The sequence below is a fragment of the Diadema setosum genome, chromosome 20 (genome assembly GCF_964275005.1).
Source record: "Diadema setosum chromosome 20, eeDiaSeto1, whole genome shotgun sequence".
NCBI classification, from domain to species: domain Eukaryota; kingdom Metazoa; phylum Echinodermata; class Echinoidea; order Diadematoida; family Diadematidae; genus Diadema; species Diadema setosum.
The window spans coordinates 5,808,056-5,826,437 of record NC_092704.1 but is presented as its reverse complement, the minus strand read 5'-3'; the positions used below and the strand labels follow the sequence as shown (position 1 = coordinate 5,826,437).

The window sequence follows — 18,382 nt, the reverse complement described above, 5'->3', positions numbered from 1 at the left end:
TTTAGGAGTATGAGTAGGCAAGAAATACTAGAAACTGATTAGGGCCTGCAAGTTGCACACAACAACAGTTTAAACTCTAACACGATGTGTAATGATTCTGCAGAGGGTTTGTGAAATGTCGTCCTAGGTTGAATGCAGTCACTGCTATTATCATGCTGTTTGGTATGGACTTTCAGTAAGCATCAAATCCCTTCCTGATTGTGTCCGTAGGGTGGCTACCCCTTCTCCACCAAGGACTGTGGTTGGATAGTGTCCGACTGCACTGCAGAAGGTCTCAAGTCCGCCATGCTGCTGGAGGAGAAGTGTCCCTTCATCACTGACCACATTGGCAAGGAACGCCATGGCCAGGCTGTGGATGTGGTAAGGGCAGCAAGCAGTGTACAAAAGTGTACTCATATTTCTATCAAGGAAAAGCTAGCTTGAATGTAGGATTTCTATGGGTTGGGTTTTTTTTTGGGGGGGGGGGGTGGGAAAGGAGGGTTGAGAACCCTTTGAAAACATGCATCATCATACATTCATAATCACTAATCTGAACAAAGGAAGTCATGATTTTTATGCCTCCGCCAACAAAGTGGTCGGAGGCATTATGTTTTCGGGTCGTTCGTACGTCCGTACGTCCGTACGTACGTCCGTCCCGTCTTGTTTTTGTCGATATCTCAAGAACCATGTGGTGGTTTTACATCAAACTTGGTATGAGGGTATATCCTGGGGGGATAATACTTTGTTTGGATTTTAGGGTCACGGGGTCAAAGGTCAAAGGTCACAGGTTATTTTGTGAAAAAAAAAGGTTGAAAATTCATGTTTTTCTCCATATCTTGCAAATAGTTCAATCTTCATGGAACTTAGTATATATGTGACCTTACACCTCAAAACAAACAAAAAGTCGCCAGATGTGAATTTTTAGTTCAGACCATATTCTAAAAGGGCAGACTTTAAGCTTTAAAATGATGTATAACTCAAATCAAATGGACCCTCCTAATCTATCTAAATATTGGAAAGAAAGCACAAACTCAGGAAAATTGGGAACTGAGAAAAGAGGCTCTGAAGTACATTGTCTATTCAAGCGCTTAATCTTTACCAAACCCTGCTGGTTGTGCGATGAATGGGACAAAAACAGGAAGTAAACTACCAGATTTACAACAATGAAGGGATTATCAGATTAAATTGAAATTAAGCATGCCTCATTAACCCGTTGAGGACGGACTGATTTTGCTACAACACGCATTTCCCATAGACACCTGCCCGAGTATACTCGGGACTCGTCCTCAACGGGTTTACACATTCTGTCCATAACTAATGCCAACTTTCAAAGCAGTAGCACTATCCTTTCAAAAGTTATTGGAGTTGAAAGTGAAGAGTGTGGACAAGGTTTTTCCGAAATGAAAAAGGGATTCTAAAGACATACCTAATCACACTATTTTACCAAAAATGTTCGAGATAAACTGCTAAAAAAACACACTTTCCTGCCCGTTTTATGATACCAAATTTTAGCATAATGTAAAAGAAGACCCGCTCTTTCAGAAAATATGAAAAAGTCAAGTTCGGCTAGGTTGACCCATTTCACTTATTTTCAGTCCTCACGCAAAATCAGTGTGTGCGACTTTGTGTTCGTTTTGAGGTGCACGGTCACATATGCTTGTTCCAATGGGCAGTGATTATCTAGGGAAGTTGGGGGTCATGGTTCAAAGGTCAGGGTTTCAAAGGTCAAGGTCAACTCCTCAAAATATCACTACTTTCCTTATATTCATGCAATGCCTGAAGGTTTTTTTTTTTTTTTTTTTAAATTGATGTATGCATGTATTACCCAATATATATTCTGTGGGAAGTTTCTTGCCAAAAGGTCAAAGGTCAAAAGGTCAAAGGTCAAGTGAAAGTGCTGAATTGCACTTTTTCCTCCATATCTCAAAAGTAACTCAAGGTATCATCATGAAACTTACATATTTATGCATGTTCAACCTAACAGTGATTCTCTTTGGAACTGTGAGTTCAAAGGTCAAAGGCCAGGTTTAGATAATGCTATTTTCCCATTTGATACTGAAATTGTACTTTTTCTCTATACCTTGAAAATTACTCAATGCATAAACTTCTAAAAGGGTCAAAAGTCAAGTAAAAATCATCACTTAACCAAATACCTGCACTCTGACATTTTAATCATTCATCCAATTGAACCTAGTTCTAGGAAAGTGAACATTCAGCACATTTGTGGCAAACCTGTCATTTTAATATTTTGCCAATTGTGTGAAACTGTCATCACACATTGTCAAGACATTGTACTATAGACCTATTAAGAGAACCATGCATTATGGCGGAGGCATATCAGTCGCCGTAGCGATATATCTAGTTTTTTAATACATTGTTATATGAGTCAGATAAGATCAAAGTTGAATCATATTATATTTTATAAAACTCATGTGGACGGTGCAATAGATACCATTTGGAAGTACCTGTAATCTAAGAGGGACCTTTCTTACAAAACAGATAATATGGTTTTCCTTTGCCTTGCCATGACAGCTTATTGACATGCGGAATCCCGACGGGGGATATGCCACATACGAAACAACCCGAGGGGGATACATCTTGGAAAAACTGAATCCTTCAGAAGTATTTGGTGAGTTGGCTATATTTTCATCCTTACACCCTTTGTGAACTTGCCAAACTAAACTTGAATTATGCAACTGCAATAGTAGCCAGTCATCAACATGTGTGTCATACTAACATTCATAATGTTAGCCACCAGCTGTATGGAAGACGCACTGGGGTCATGAACTTTGTAGAGGCACAAAGCAATTTGGTAAAGTCTACCATTTTGATCACCAATGTGGCCGTGCAAGGTGGCTCAGTCGGTAATGCATCTGCCATGCAATTGAATGGCTTGGGTTCAAACACCATATGACTTTATAGTCTAGCTGAGCACAATTCTGTGTTGAAAACCATGACAATTAGTGCTACATCAAGTTTCTCATTTTACAAAAACAAAGAATATTAAGACTTGGGACCAGGAGAGTCTCTTTGTTATAAGAGATTCTTGTTTTATCCTACCTTCTTCCATCAGGTTTTTCACTATATCAGGGTGTAAAATCAAAGAAATATAGACTTGGGACCTGCAGAATCACCTTGTCACAAATGATAAAGGATTGTGTTGTATCCTACCTCTTTATAAGGAGGTTCCACTGTATCATCAACCAGTCACATTGCTCTATGAGAAGAGGAAAGGAGATACACCAGTGTGCTCACGTCATCTCTACCAATTTTTTTCCCCAGGTGACATCATGATTGACTACACCTACGTTGAGTGCACAGTGGCTGTCATGCAGTCCCTCAGACACTTTGAGGACCAGATCCCGGACTTCCGGCGAGACGAGATAAGGTTAGCAGCTAGTTCTCAGGTCAAAGGTCAATAGTGGTGATGGGTCAAAATTTAAGTGGATGTCAGACCGGTGGCAATAAAGAGAACAGAGATGCCTCATTCCTAGATAACAATTTACATCACTGTGCATACTGTGACAGAGCGAGTGGATCAATCCTGTGTCATACATGCACCACAAATTGATGATATTGAATATCAGTCATTTGAAAGGATGACATTTCATTTTACAGCATATAGTTAGTGCATCAATACTGCAGCCGCCATATTGGCTCTATGGTATAAAAGGTGATCATTCAGCAGAAAACTGTTTTCTCCTTTGCAAACCATAACATTAAGGGATACAAAGAAATTGTTGAGTTCGCAAACCATAATATAAAGAAATACAAAGAAGATGTTGAGTCTTTGGAAATTTGTGGAAAGTTTCGGCTGTTTCCCCAGTACAAACTGTTACAATCAAATATATAAGAAATGTCGAGTCTGGGGAAACTTATGGAAAGTTTTGGGAAGGGTGCTAGCCCCAGAGAGGAGGGAGAAGCACCACACATATATACATGGGATTTTCCATCATGACCAGCCAGGTGGTAGTGGACAGTCGCTAAGACAAAGTAGAGTGTAGTCTAGTGGTCAGCCTGATGGTCACTTTTGAACAGGCATGATCATGGCCTAAAGCCATGTAACCGACAACTGATTGGAGGATGGTTTGCATAAATTATTAAGGGGTGGAGCATGTAAATGCTATTATATTCATTATGTTGTTGCTAGGTGTTGCTAGGTGGTGCTAGACAAAATTTTCCATAGCACCATGTGCTGCACCCTCAGAATCATTATAAATAGAATGATTTTGTTCTTTGAAGTTAGTTGATTCGAGCATTCATGTATTCATCGGTCACTCATTGAGTGGGAGATACCCACTCTCTTATACCGCACCGGAAGACTTGTGAACTTCATCTACAAGACAATAAACGACCATCTTTGTACATATTGTACATCACTGTCTGCTTCGAAGTTCTTCAAAGTGTCATCGTGTGGTTGTTGAGCGTGAAAGGTACGCCAGTGTGCTGAGAATGCGGCATTGCTGAAAACCATCCAGTTACATTTGGTGGCAGCGGTGGGATGAACTCCCAGTACCTGAGCAACAATTAATACCATCAGCTGAGACTCTATTTCTGCGCTATGTGATCCAGAAATATTGCCTGACCCGGGAGAAGCTGAGTAGCAACCGTGCTGTTGGTGACAAAGTTGCTTTTGAACACTGTCTTGGGACTCGAAAGCTTTGTGTGCGAGTTCCAACATCGAGAAAGACTGGAAAAGCAGAGCCCAAAACTTGTATCAGTCGTCTGCAACGCAGTTGGGGTGTCGTCAACACCGACGTTGGGCAACGAGTTCCAGCCTGTGGCTTTGCAGACAGACGGGAGATCGAGGGGCTGACTGAGACGGCATCGTGCACCGGAGTGAGCAGTCGTCAGGACAGAGTCTGGAACAAGACTACAGCAGGGGACAGCTGGCTGACCCAGAGTGACGGCAGCAACGGTGACCACAACAAGGAGCATCGCCAAGGCCAACTGACTGATAAGGGGGGGCGAAAGTCTTATCAGAGGGGTAAGTGAGTTTCTCTTAATTAGTCAACTTCAAGGCAAGGCAGAGAGAGTGGACACACCACAGTGTTACGTTGTATTACTTTCATATTGTATGTAAAGTGAAAAGGTTGCATGTTGTTTAGTTAGGAACATGGAGGAAGAGGGTAACCTAAGTCTCTTAAGGATGCAAGAGTTGAGACAAAAGTGTGAAGAGTTGGGGCTGTCACATGAAGGGTTGAATAGAAACCAGTTGATCAAAAACATAGAAGAGGCAAAGGAAGAGCAGGCTTCGCCTCTGCCAAGCGCACCAGTCATGAGCACAGATAAGAATACGACCCAAAACACTGCTGAGCGCACTGAGTCTGATACAATGGAAGAAGCACGCATGCAATTTGAACTTGAAAAGATGCGGATGCAGGTGCGCCTTGCTGAATTAGAAAATGCCAAATTGGAAATTGAGCGCAAGGGGACCAATGCAGGGTCTTTTGGTTTAGATGGGGGTATCAGAAGGATGCCGATGTACAAAGAGGGAGAAGATGTTGATGTGTTTCTCCGTGCTTTTGAGAAGATGGCGCAATTAAATGAGTGGCCAAGGGAGGTATGGGCACTACAGCTCGCCCCCTTACTGACAGGTAGAGCTAGGGAGGCATACTCAAGACTGTCACTTGAAAGTAGTAGAGTGTACGATGAAGTCAAATTAGCCATCTTGCGTAGGTATGACCTCACACCCGAGGCATATAGGGTCAAGTTCAGGGAACTGAAGGTGGATAGGGAAGAAACCTATACTGAGTTTTCTGTAAAGCTGACGGACCTTCTTGGGCGGTGGCTCCAGGGGGCGGGGGCTTTAAACGATCTAGACAGACTAAAGGAGGAGATCCTAAAAGAGCAAATGCTAAAACAAGTGCCTTTTGACCTAAGGGTGTGGCTCCGAGACCATGAGCCAGATACACTGGGTGACATGGCAAGGCTTGCCGATCAGTATGTCATTAGCAGAAAAGGGGCAGGTAAACCACAGGGACACTGGGGAAAAGCAGGCCCTAATCACTCCCCTAAACCAGGTTGGAATTCGGGATCAGGAGGGGGAAAAGGAGAAAGTAAGCCAAACCCTAAACAGAATAAGAAGCAAAATGAGGATAGGGGTAACTACAGAGCAAAGGTGAGGTGTTACACCTGTGATAAGTTTGGTCATATCGCAGTAAATTGTCCAAATGCCCACAAATCTGATGTCCAGGCCGAGAAGAAGGGGAATGACAAATCCCAGGGACACGGTCCCACCTATTTCTGTAGACCTGAGCCCCACCCCAAACTAAGACCATACATTAGTGACGCCAGACTGGGGGACAGACATGTACGTTTGCTGCGTGATTCGGGGTGCACTCATTCTCTAGCGAGAAGTGATGTCGTAGATCCAACATTCATTATCCCAGGTGAGACGGTGAAAATGAGGGGTCTCTTTAGTAAGAAAGAGGTACCCATTGCACGAGTGCATCTCATTAGTGAGCCGTATGGGATCAAGAAATGGATCCGTGTTGGACTAGTAGATGAGATTGAAGTTGATATTCTGCTTGGAAATGAGGTGCTAGATGAGAATGACCCTGACTTAGACATCCCCGACTATGTGAGTAGAAAAGAGGCAGGCTTAGTGGTAACAAGAAATCAGGCCCGTGAAAAGGAGTTAAAAGAAGAGCAAACTAGAGCAGAAGTGATCAGATCCAAAGTTCAGGTAAGGGACTTGTTCGGGGAGAATGAGCAAGGGGAGGCTGCAGACAGCGGCAATGATGATGATGAGAGAGAGGATGGTGCACATGAGGTGAATGAAGTGAATGATGTGAATGATGTGCACGATGATACAACTGTGGGGACAGGTGAGTCCGATACCACTAGTGACAAGGCAGCAAACGGAGAACAGCCACAAGGAGAGAAAATACTCCCCACTCACTTAGACATTGGTAGAAAGGAATTGATTCAAGCCCAACAAGATGACCCCTCATTGAAATCAGTATGGGAGAAGGTGGAAAAGAAAGAGGGAAATGAGGGAAGATGTCATTTCTATGTCGAGAATGGGGTACTCATGCGAGAGTGGTCAGGAAACTCTAAATCAGAAAGTAGTGAGGTGTACACGCAAATAGTAGTACCAAAGGGGTATAGAACAAGACTACTGGAGGTTGCCCATGACAACCTAACAGCTGGTCACCTCGGGGTAGGCAAAACACAGCAAAGATTGATGCAGAATTTTTATTGGCCTGGTATTTTCAGAGATGTGGCAGAATTCTGCAAGACTTGTGGTCCGTGCCAAAAGTGTGCAAGCCAGACAAGAGGGATTAGTAAGGCAAAACTAGTCTCTGTGCCAGTCATTGGCAGCCCCTTCAGAAAGATAGCAATTGACATAGTAGGGCCACTGCCTCGTAGTAAGAAGGGAAACAGGTACATTCTTGTTGTGTGTGATTACGCAACCCGGTATCCAGAGGCAGTACCCCTCCCCTCCATTGAGGCGGAGAGAGTGGCAGACGAGCTGATAAGGATCTTTAGTAGAGTAGGGATCCCCCATGAACTCTTGTCAGACCAGGGGTCAAATTTTATGTCCCTACTCATGAAGCAGCTGTGCAGTAGTCTAGGCATTAAACAGATAAGGACCAGCCCCTACCATCCCCAGGCTAATGGTCTAGTTGAAAGATTTAATGCCACCCTGAAAGACATGCTCAAACCCTACACACTGGAGGGAAATGTGACCTGGGATGACCTCATCCCATATGTATTGTTTGCCTATCGGGAGGTTCCCCAAGAATCTACAGGGTTTTCCCCTTTTGAGCTCCTGTATGGACACAGAGTAAGAGGGCCCCTAGATGTGATCAGAGAGGCATGGTTGGGAGAGACAGTGCCAGAGGAAGGGTTAGTATCATATGTGCTAAATTGTAGGGAGAGATTAGCCAACATCACAACAGCTGCCCAAAAGAACCTTGCCCAAGCCCAGAAGAGGCAGAAAGCCTGGTACGACAGGAAAGCCAGGACAAAAGACCTACAAGTAGGCGACAAGGTGTTAGTCCTCCTCCCATCAAGCAGCAACAAGCTGCTAGCCAAATGGCAAGGACCCTATCCTGTGATACAGAAATTGAGTGATGTGAATTACGTAGTTGAGATGGGGGACAAGAGGAAGAAGCATAGAGTATTTCACACAAACATGCTGCGAGTTTGGAGAGAGCGAGAGGAATGCGTGATGTACATGGATGTGGATGATGGAAATGATGACGAGTACCTAGACCAGTTTATAGAGCCACTGACACAAAGAGGGACCTCTAGTGAAGTGGAACTCCCTGACTACCTGACAACACAACAAACCCAACAATTAGGTGACGTCATTCATGACTTTACGGACATCCTAAGCAACAATCCCGGACGGACTGACAGGATTGAACACGACCTAGTGACATCCAATGACCACCCCATTAGGCAAAAGGCTTATCGACTACCTCATGCTGTGAGAGAGACAGTAAAAAGGGAGCTAGATGAAATGCTTGAGGCAGGGGTAATTTCCCATTCAGATTCCCCATATGCTAGTCCCTTAGTAATCGTAAAAAAGAAGGATGGGTCACTAAGACTTTGCGTCGATTACCGAAAGCTTAATCAGGTGACAGAGTTTGACGCCTACCCTATGCCCAACATTGAGGCTATCATTGATGAGTTGGGGAAAGCCAAATTCATGACAACAATAGATCTAACAAAGGGATATTGGCAAGTCCCTCTCACAAAAGAAGCAAGGAAGAAATCTGCTTTCATAACCCCATTTGGCCTTTTTGAGTTTAATGTCATGCCATTTGGCATGCAAGGCGCGCCAGCAACTTTTCAGAGGTTGGTGGACCAGGTGCTGCGCGGCGTGAATGAATTTGCGACAGCATACATAGATGATATCATCATCTACAGCGAGTCATGGGATGAACATCTTGCTCATGTGCGGGAGGTGCTTGGTAGACTGCGAGCGGCTGGCTTGACAGCAAAACCGAGCAAATGCAAGTTTGCACGAAAAGAGGTATTATACCTTGGCTTTGTTTTGGGTGAGGGATGTGTCAAGCCAGAGCCTGCGAAGATTGACGCAGTTGTGAATTTCCCTCAACCAGTCACAAAAACTGACGTGCGCGCATTTCTAGGACTGACTGGATACTACCGTAAATTCATCCCTAACTACAGCAAAGTGGCAGCCCCACTCTCAGATCTCACTCGCAAAAACGAACCAAGGTTAGTTAGGTGGAACAGCAAGTGCAGTGAAGCACTGGAGGTACTCAAACATGCACTAGTGAAATCCCCTGTGCTTAGAAACCCTGACTTTGAGAAAGAGTTCATTGTACAGGTTGATGCATCTGACAGAGGTATTGGGGCAGTGCTCAGTCAGAAAGATGAGAAAGGGGAAGAGCACCCCATAGCCTACATCAGCAAAAAGTTGCTACCAAGGGAACAAAGGTACGCCACGATTGAGAAGGAATGCCTGGCAATCGTGTGGGCTATCCAAAAGTTTCAGCCGTACCTGTTTGGGAGGAAGTTCCTAGTACAGACAGATCACAATCCACTCCGATGGCTCCATCAGATGCAGAACCATAATGCTAGGTTAATGAGATGGTGTCTGCAGCTGCAGGCTTACCCCATGCGTGTAGAACACAGAAGCGGGGCTAAAAATGGAAATGCGGACGGTCTGTCACGCATGTAAGCTGTGACTATTATGCAATTATAGCTACTCCTAGTTGTGAGGAATTTGCTCTCTGGTAATAGAATTATGAGAAAATGTATGTTAATGCCTTGTATCTCAGTCATGATAATGATGTTGGTAGAGAACATAATGTAGTCCTGTATAATATGTTAACATCACAAGTTAACCCTCTGCCTTGCTGTTGACTATAAGAGAACTCTCTACCCGAAAACCCCTTTAAAGTACCTAACGATGTGAATTTGAATTTCATCATCACTTGGACACTAAATACTGTTCTGGCCAAGAAGAAGGATTCCGTAAGCATGGATGCCGGACTGTAAATATTTGAACGGCTGCAAGATGAACGCTAAGAAGTTTAGTGAACATTGTTCCTGTGGCCAGGATTGATTTGTCATCATTATACACATTGAATAATGCACTATGAATGATTTGAATTTTGCTTAATCACTATCCAAAGAGTTATGCACTGAATGTGGAAGGAAAGTGGCGATTCAAATGCTACTCGCTCACAGCTGGCTCTCATTTTGCAGGAAGAGATGAACATTTATAATTACCATGTGTATTCTGAGCATTTTCAAGTATGATAATATGATGTGCCAATAACACATATATTGAGCAAGTGCAAAACATGGTGTGAATTTCTGACAGTTCAGTTGGTCAGATGACAAATAATGAATGTGTGTAAATAAGTATAATTACTTTATGTTTAATTCTTTCAACAGGGAGCAGAATTATCTCTTGGTGTACATGATGAATTTAATGTGACTTTGACGCATAATCATTGGTTAATGGAAATGGGTATATGAAAAAGAATGTTGATCTTTATCATTCCACCCCATTTACATTATCTTAAGGAGGGGGAAGTTTGTGACAGAGCGAGTGGATCAATCCTGTGTCATACATGCACCACAAATTGATGATATTGAATATCAGTCATTTGAAAGGATGACATTTCATTTTACAGCATATAGTTAGTGCATCAATACTGCAGCCGCCATATTGGCTCTATGGTATAAAAGGTGATCATTCAGCAGAAAACTGTTTTCTCCTTTGCAAACCATAACATTAAGGGATACAAAGAAATTGTTGAGTTCGCAAACCATAATATAAAGAAATACAAAGAAGATGTTGAGTCTTTGGAAATTTGTGGAAAGTTTCGGCTGTTTCCCCAGTACAAACTGTTACAATCAAATATATAAGAAATGTCGAGTCTGGGGAAACTTATGGAAAGTTTTGGGAAGGGTGCTAGCCCCAGAGAGGAGGGAGAAGCACCACACATATATACATGGGATTTTCCATCATGACCAGCCAGGTGGTAGTGGACAGTCGCTAAGACAAAGTAGAGTGTAGTCTAGTGGTCAGCCTGATGGTCACTTTTGAACAGGCATGATCATGGCCTAAAGCCATGTAACCGACAACTGATTGGAGGATGGTTTGCATAAATTATTAAGGGGTGGAGCATGTAAATGCTATTATATTCATTATGTTGTTGCTAGGTGTTGCTAGGTGGTGCCAGACAAAATTTTCCATAGCACCATGTGCTGCACCCTCAGAATCATTATAAATAGAATGATTTTGTTCTTTGAAGTTAGTTGATTCGAGCATTCATGTATTCATCGGTCACTCATTGAGTGGGAGATACCCACTCTCTTATACCGCACCGGAAGACTTGTGAACTTCATCTACAAGACAATAAACGACCATCTTTGTACATATTGTACATCACTGTCTGCTTCGAAGTTCTTCAAAGTGTCATCGTGTGGTTGTTGAGCGTGAAAGGTACGCCAGTGTGCTGAGAATGCGGCATTGCTGAAAACCATCCAGTTACAATACTGTGTTAGAAATATATTAGTCATTGGTGTGTTTCTCTTTTCTGGACCTAAGCTAATTTTCTAGAAATGGGATTGCATCAAATTAGTATTCTAGAAGACCAGATACTTTTTACAGCAGATATTCCGCGAGTCTTATTTTTCACAAATCGGGACTTTCATGACAGTTTTGCAAGTGGTTAAATTTGAGATGAGTTGAGTAATATCAATGGATGGGAGAAATGTATGCATGTTTTAAAACTTGCGAATAGCATTCGACTTGTGAAATTTGCAAAAATGAAAACCCTGCAATGTATGGTACATATACATTGTAGTTTGCTCAGATATGTTGCAATATCGTGTTGCTATATCGTATTGCCTGTGGTACTGACTGCTTGTCGACATGGCTCTGTGGAAATGCAACATTATCACTCGGTCTTCCTCATGTACATTTCATTTGATGAATTCTCACACAAATGACAAGATAAAACCAAATCATGCATATATTAGATATTATACAAATAGTGCATGCTCTATGATGCACTATACTGGATTAGAGAACGACAAATACTAAATTATCCCGAGTGTTGTTTTGTTTTACCGAGGCCGCAGGCCGAGGTGAATAGAACTGCACGAGGGATAATTTAGTATTTGGAGTTCTATAGTCCAGTACTGGTGCATCAATAGAATATGCACTAATTGTTATAGTAAATAGGTCCCTCAATCTACAATTGTAAATGTCTTTGCCGTAGGTCTAGGCCCTAACCCGTTAGATCTAATTTTAGACTCACCGTACCGGCACTGATTTCTTGCACGCAGAGTTAACCACAACCTACTGTACTGTAGTTTACGTACACAGCTCGCGACGCTGGTACAGCCGCGTATGCCTATTGTACATCACAGAGCAGACTCGCGTATAAACTCCTACATTCTGCGTCCAGTGCTCTACATGCGCGTACGTTGAAATGCTTGGCCTTGTCCTACTACGTCCCTACCTGCGCGAATCTCTGCATACATAAAGCGTAGGCACGCGCTGTAAGCGTTCGGTATAGTGGCACAGTCGTGCCACTGTACCGGAATTTTCCCACAATCACATGGTGCTATCCAGCCAATCACAATGCAAATTTCACTCTACCTATTTACTATATAGATATATAAAGAGGAGGCTTTTCTTCTCTTCTTCATCTCCTTCTCTCTGTCTGTCTGAATTTCCCTTTCTCTTTCGCTCTATATTGACTTCAACTGCTAGAAGTTCATTTCCCGTTTAGCAATTTATTTCTTTCTCTCTCTCCTTTTTTTTTCCCAGGTCAGTAGTGGATCAGGGTTTGGACTACATCAAAGGAATTCAGAAGGAAGATGGATCATGGGAAGGGTGAGTGTGATGGCGCATAGGTGATGTACACTTACTTGTGTGTATGTGTGTGTGGATATCAACAATTACTGCATCCTTTTCCATTCATGGTCAGGCCCTAGGATACCCGTCTTCCCTAATTGAGCGGTTTCAGCTTCACCCTAGCCTTCATTCATCTGGCCTTCCACTCTCCAGATGCCCATTACACATCACAAGGGATATGAACACCGAGCACTTTCCTCTGTTGCTCTTCACCTATGGAACTGCCTCCCATTATTTCTCGGTGAAATTGACAATTTTGAGCACTTCAAAGTTTTACTCAAGACTCACATTTTTTCACCAGACATTCAGCATTCAAATACTAACTCATCTTGAGGAGCCTGCACCTTTGAATGTATCTTTAAAATAGTTATATGGTATGAAAATTATGCGAATTCTGCAAGGAGCCCGGATTCATGAAAACATAATTCCCACGAAAGTGTTTTTTTTTTTTTTTGGGGGGGGGGGGGGGGTTTGTTTGTTTTTTCTACGCAATCCAACATTTGGTGTACTTGTAATTTTCTTCTTCATTTTCGGCAATTCGCGAAAGCTTCTAGCTGCAAAAAAAAAAAGGCCAATTAGCTCCAATTGGTGACAGTTTCATGTCGCAAATTTTTCTGGTTTTACAGTAGCCTTTTTTTCTTTGTTTTCACCACTGCTTTTGATTCATACAGATCCTGGGGTGTGTGTTTCACATACGCCACCTGGTTTGGGCTGGAAGGCCTTGGATGTATGGGACAGCGCTATGATCTGGAGTGAGTGCTACACAAATAAGATTATGTGCTCTTAAGACTTATTTTCTTTATCCAGTGAGCATCATTAATGAGAGAAACGTGTGGGCTGCAGTGATAGTGAGGAGCTTAGTATTAAAGATAGATGGAAGAATGAGATATATAATGTATGTACATGTCAGGCTTTCTGTAGAATCTTTTTGCCTTGTGCTGTATAGCAGACTCCCACTACAGCGAAGTCCTCAGGAATATCAGTTTTCTTTCGTTATATCAGAATTTCATAATAACCAAACAAATTAACAAATGAATAAAAATACATCGAGCGGATAATGTTGCAGCCTGAATTTTTACTTTGTTGTAACCAGAATTTCTTTATAACTATGTTTGTTATAACGGGAGTGCACTGCATCTGTTCCTCAACCAGCACGGCCACTCCGGAGGCGAAGAAGGCTTGCGAGTTCCTCGTCTCCAAGCAGATGGAGGATGGTGGCTGGGGGGAGAAGTTTGACTCGTGCGAGGAGCGGCGTTACGTTCAGGCCGACACCTCCCAGATCGTCAACACCTGCTGGGCCTTGCTAGGTCTCATGGCTGTCAGGTATGTGTTACCATGGAAACCACATCTATATCCCCAACCCTGAGTTGCTGTTGTAGTAATTTTTGTCTTTTTACTGCTATCAACATCGTGTGCCTTCACAATCAAATTTGCTGTGCAGAAAACCCCAAAATATTGCTGGCAGAAGAGCTATTTTCCCACGATAAAATATGTGCTTTGAGCAGTTTCTGCAAGAGTTCAACCTGGGTTGTTTTTTTTTTTTTCTTTTTCTTCTTCTGCCCATATTACTCCACATTTCACTCAATGAAGCTAACTCATAATGCAGGATTTGTTCCATTAAAGATTAAAAAACAGTGTCCTTTCTACCTTATTTTTCAGTGGCCCATTACTCCAGTACAACCTTTTTATTTTTCTGAATGGAAATGTCAGGTCCTGTTTTTTTTTTTCAAGCCTTTAAAGTAATTTTGACAGTTTAACAAAAAAGAAAAGTAAAAATCATTGTCACTAATTGATACTGATCCATCTCATATGATGATAAAGAGTCTGGTATCCATCTCTGTGGAATGAGATGGAAGCCAGAATTGATAATCATTGACAACTGGTGGTATAAATGTGGACATCCTCATAACTTCTCTCAGGTACCCTGACCGCACGGTGATCGAACGGGGAATCAAGGTCATCATGGACAGGCAGTGCGAGAATGGGGACTGGCCGCAGGTAAGCTTTCAGTGGCAGAAAAATGACCGGAGACTACACTTTCCTGTACCGTTGACAGTCCTGTATGCATTTTTACCTGTGATAATACTGTAGAACAAGGAATGTTCGTGTGCATTTTCATTATAAGCATTTGGCTTGAGCCAAGTTTCGTGAAATTAACATGCACACAAAAGTTCTTGTCTACACTGTGCATTAAATGGCAGAGGCAATTCGCGAAAAATGTCATGCTGTGAAAAAGGCAGTCGGCACCAATTTGTGAAAATTTCATACTGTGAAAATATCTTGCTTTTGAGTAATGCTCGCTGTAAGAGATCATGTGTCAATATGCATTCATTATTTGATATCTCTTGGCTGGCAAGGTGTGTCACAAACATGTATGCAGTCAAAGTTTTGTAAGCCATGGGCTCAAGTCAAACTACCTTTAAAAATTCCAGACAAGATGTATGTTGATGTTTTGTGTTGATAAATAATGGTTGCACTGTTTAATTTTTCTTTCGCTTCATCTAAGGAATCTATCATGGGCGTGTTCAACAAGAGCTGCGCCATCAGCTACACCAGCTACCGAAACGTCTTCCCCATCTGGGCCCTTGGCCGCTACTCCAGGCTCTACCCGGAGAGCGCCACCAGCAGTCCTGATGTGGAGAGGTCCGACAGCAGCAATGGGGAGGATTGGGAGAAGCTATGATGCAGTAACTGTGATTCAGATGATTGTGACTGCTGCTATAGATGCAGGAAATTCTCATTTCATGGACAAAAATAAGTATGTGTGCAAGAATTTAGGCATTTTAGCACAAAAATGAATAGACTGTACCCCATGGCCAGTTTCATTTCTTTGACAGTCTGACAAGATATCAAAAGTGTAAATCTAATGGCAGCTGATAGGTTTTGCCTATGTGTAGTTAGGAAATGTTGAATTTTCCAGCCCATTTGCAAACACAACAATACAGAACTTGCATTGAAATTGCCTGTGCTTTCAGAAATTTAGTCTCTACACTATACTTCATATACATCAGTTTGCATGTTTAGGAGATATAATATGTGAAAATTTTCACATTCCATGGGTCACAAATGTATTGTACAGGGTAGATGTTTGGGTGTACATGTTGATGTGGGAGCACTATTAACCTCCAATGATTGATGCAACAGTAGGCCATGTTTCTCATGAGAGTGTTCATTTATGTCTACCTGAGTAGTCTATGATTTGAAGACTCAGAAATATTTCTTTTTTTTTTTTTTGGGGGGGGGGCAAATGTTTAATTTAGGATTATTAGCAATTTGATCATTCAAGAGAAGAAAAGTATTGCTTTATACTATGTACGGTCTAGAACTACATGCATACCCAATATGCAGAAACATAATTGTCTTGTAAGAAGAGTGGGACATGACTTAACCTGAGGAGGCAGATGATAAAACTATGTATTACAGTTGCAACGTTGGTGTCAACCTCTCCAAAATGCTCAATTTTGTAAGGCTCTGGAACTGAAACTTTTTTCCAGCTGCCACAATTATGACATACTAACTTATTCCTTGGATTGATGTTCATGGAATATTGAGCATACATGTACATTCTGCTCATGTAACATGTAATGATATTCAGGTCAAGTGTATCTTTGTGGAGAAACAGAAAGGTAATTTTGGTTCATCATTATCATAAAATGTTAATACACAGAATTCAACCACTTCAGAATAATGTTATACACAGAGATAAAAAAAAACAGGTATTTTTCCTTACTTTGGGATAAAAGGTATGAATACATCTAAGTAGTTAAAATCAGTGATGTGTAATACAAGAAGTGATGAGAAAAAGAAAATGTGGTTATGCAATTTTCAGTTGACCAATCAAATAATTGCAGTTACATAAAGGTGTTATCTAAAATATTGTACGCTGTGTATTTCTGAGAACTTTAATGCAAATTTTCAATGAGTTTCCAATGCAAATTTTCAATGAGTTTCCATGAAGCAAAGTGTAGATTAAGATATATTACAGTGTATTTGAACTGCCATGGTTTATGATAGGTGGTACATGTATGTGTTGCTCATGTACCCCCAGGAGACCAATAGCTTAGCCAGGGCTCCACACTAACGGTGGCCCGGTGGCCCAGGGCTACCAAAATTTCAGAAATGAAGAATTTGGTGGCCTGATCAAGCCACCAAAAAAGGTCGGATGTTTGCCTTTGGGCCACCAGAAATAAAAGTTAGTGTGGAGCCCTGGCTTAGCATGAAACAAATATATAGGCTGTTATATAGTATGCATGTTTTCCAGTTGTGTGGGCTGTCCTTAAAGGATACTGTTGCCTTGTAACCAAATACTCGTGGTAAAATTGTCGTCTGTGGTGGCTTGAAATTTGTGAAAAGAAACTAACCCGAAAGATGACAGACAACGATCGCATTGCTTTTACACATTTTTTTAGTTGACGGAAAGTCAACAGGAATATGAGTCATTATTGCTTTAGCTGTGAGAGATGAAGAAGCGATATAGCTTTGTGATAACTTGATCGATTCATTTTACAGTGGATACACAAACACACAACATGCTGCTTTGTAGTTATCTGCGTAAATGCCATGTCCTGTCTGTCTGTGTTTCATTTTGACTGTTGGCAATATTGAGAGATTAAGTGGTCATGGAAGACCTTGGTGTATTTTTGTAAAAAATCTTTGACTAGGGCCAAAAGAAAAACATGGCAAATGAATGAATAAAGATAACAGATTTAGTGTGTTTTGCCTGCCATAGTAGACTGGTTAGAGAGTGCAACAAACATTATCTTCTGTCCATACTTGAGCAAGCCATTAGATGCTATTTTTTTATTTTTTAGAAGCCAAATTTGGTCAGCTACTTGTGTTCAGATGATGTATGTTTTTGCCTTGCAGTAAGACAGAATGTGTATTTCAAACATGGTCTTGCCATATTCACGGTTCATTAATTCAAAGCTTGGTGTGTTAGATTCTGATGAAATTAGACATCATAAGTAAAGTTACAATAATTGGCCAACTGCGACTAGTGATTGTCAAATAATTTGGAAAGGTGCAGCTGTTAGCGTGTATCCCAAGGGTGGTGATGTAGGCTCAGTTGGTGGGTTTGGTGTGTATTCTGAAATGCTTAATATTAAACAATGCATCACTGTGAGCGCATGATATTGACTGCAACATGGATACGTTATCATGGTCATTTTCTTGTGTGGTTGTCTGGTGATTCATTCTGGGCTTTGAAAATGAGCTGCATGATGTCTAAAGGTTGTGATGTGAGAGGAGGAGAAAGGCAGACTTTGATGAGTAATCAGCAACCTGCAAAAGAGTTGAAATATACTATTCAAGCTGTTTTCTGCCATCTAAGAGGTAGCAGTCTAGAAATCTGAACAGTGTAATAAAATGTAAAGAAAATTCGACATATTTTCAAATTCTAGGTCTCAACGCAGTTACCAGTAAATCAGCATGCACAGTGCCAGGCAGGCCATTATAAGCAGGGCCTAGGGCATGACACTATCACATGTACACAATTTCTGAAACATAAATCTGCACATCAAAAGGTACAAAATGAAAACTGCA

General features: G+C 41.7%; 1 protein-coding gene across 1 annotated transcript in view; it reads left to right on the top strand.

Annotated features, from left to right (window-relative positions):
* The window catches only part of LOC140243892 (lanosterol synthase-like), a 31,539-nt gene extending 13,552 nt beyond the window's left edge, over nt 1-17,987 (top strand). Inside the window, exons 13-20 of the mRNA XM_072323561.1 lie at nt 211-360; nt 2,512-2,608; nt 3,262-3,367; nt 12,755-12,820; nt 13,513-13,593; nt 13,994-14,164; nt 14,761-14,839; nt 15,348-17,987. Of these exons, the coding sequence (XP_072179662.1) occupies nt 211-360; nt 2,512-2,608; nt 3,262-3,367; nt 12,755-12,820; nt 13,513-13,593; nt 13,994-14,164; nt 14,761-14,839; nt 15,348-15,524 (927 nt within the window). The 3' untranslated portion in view covers nt 15,525-17,987. The remainder of the gene's footprint in view (nt 1-210; nt 361-2,511; nt 2,609-3,261; nt 3,368-12,754; nt 12,821-13,512; nt 13,594-13,993; nt 14,165-14,760; nt 14,840-15,347) is intronic.
* Nucleotides 17,988-18,382: the final 395 nt, after the last annotated feature.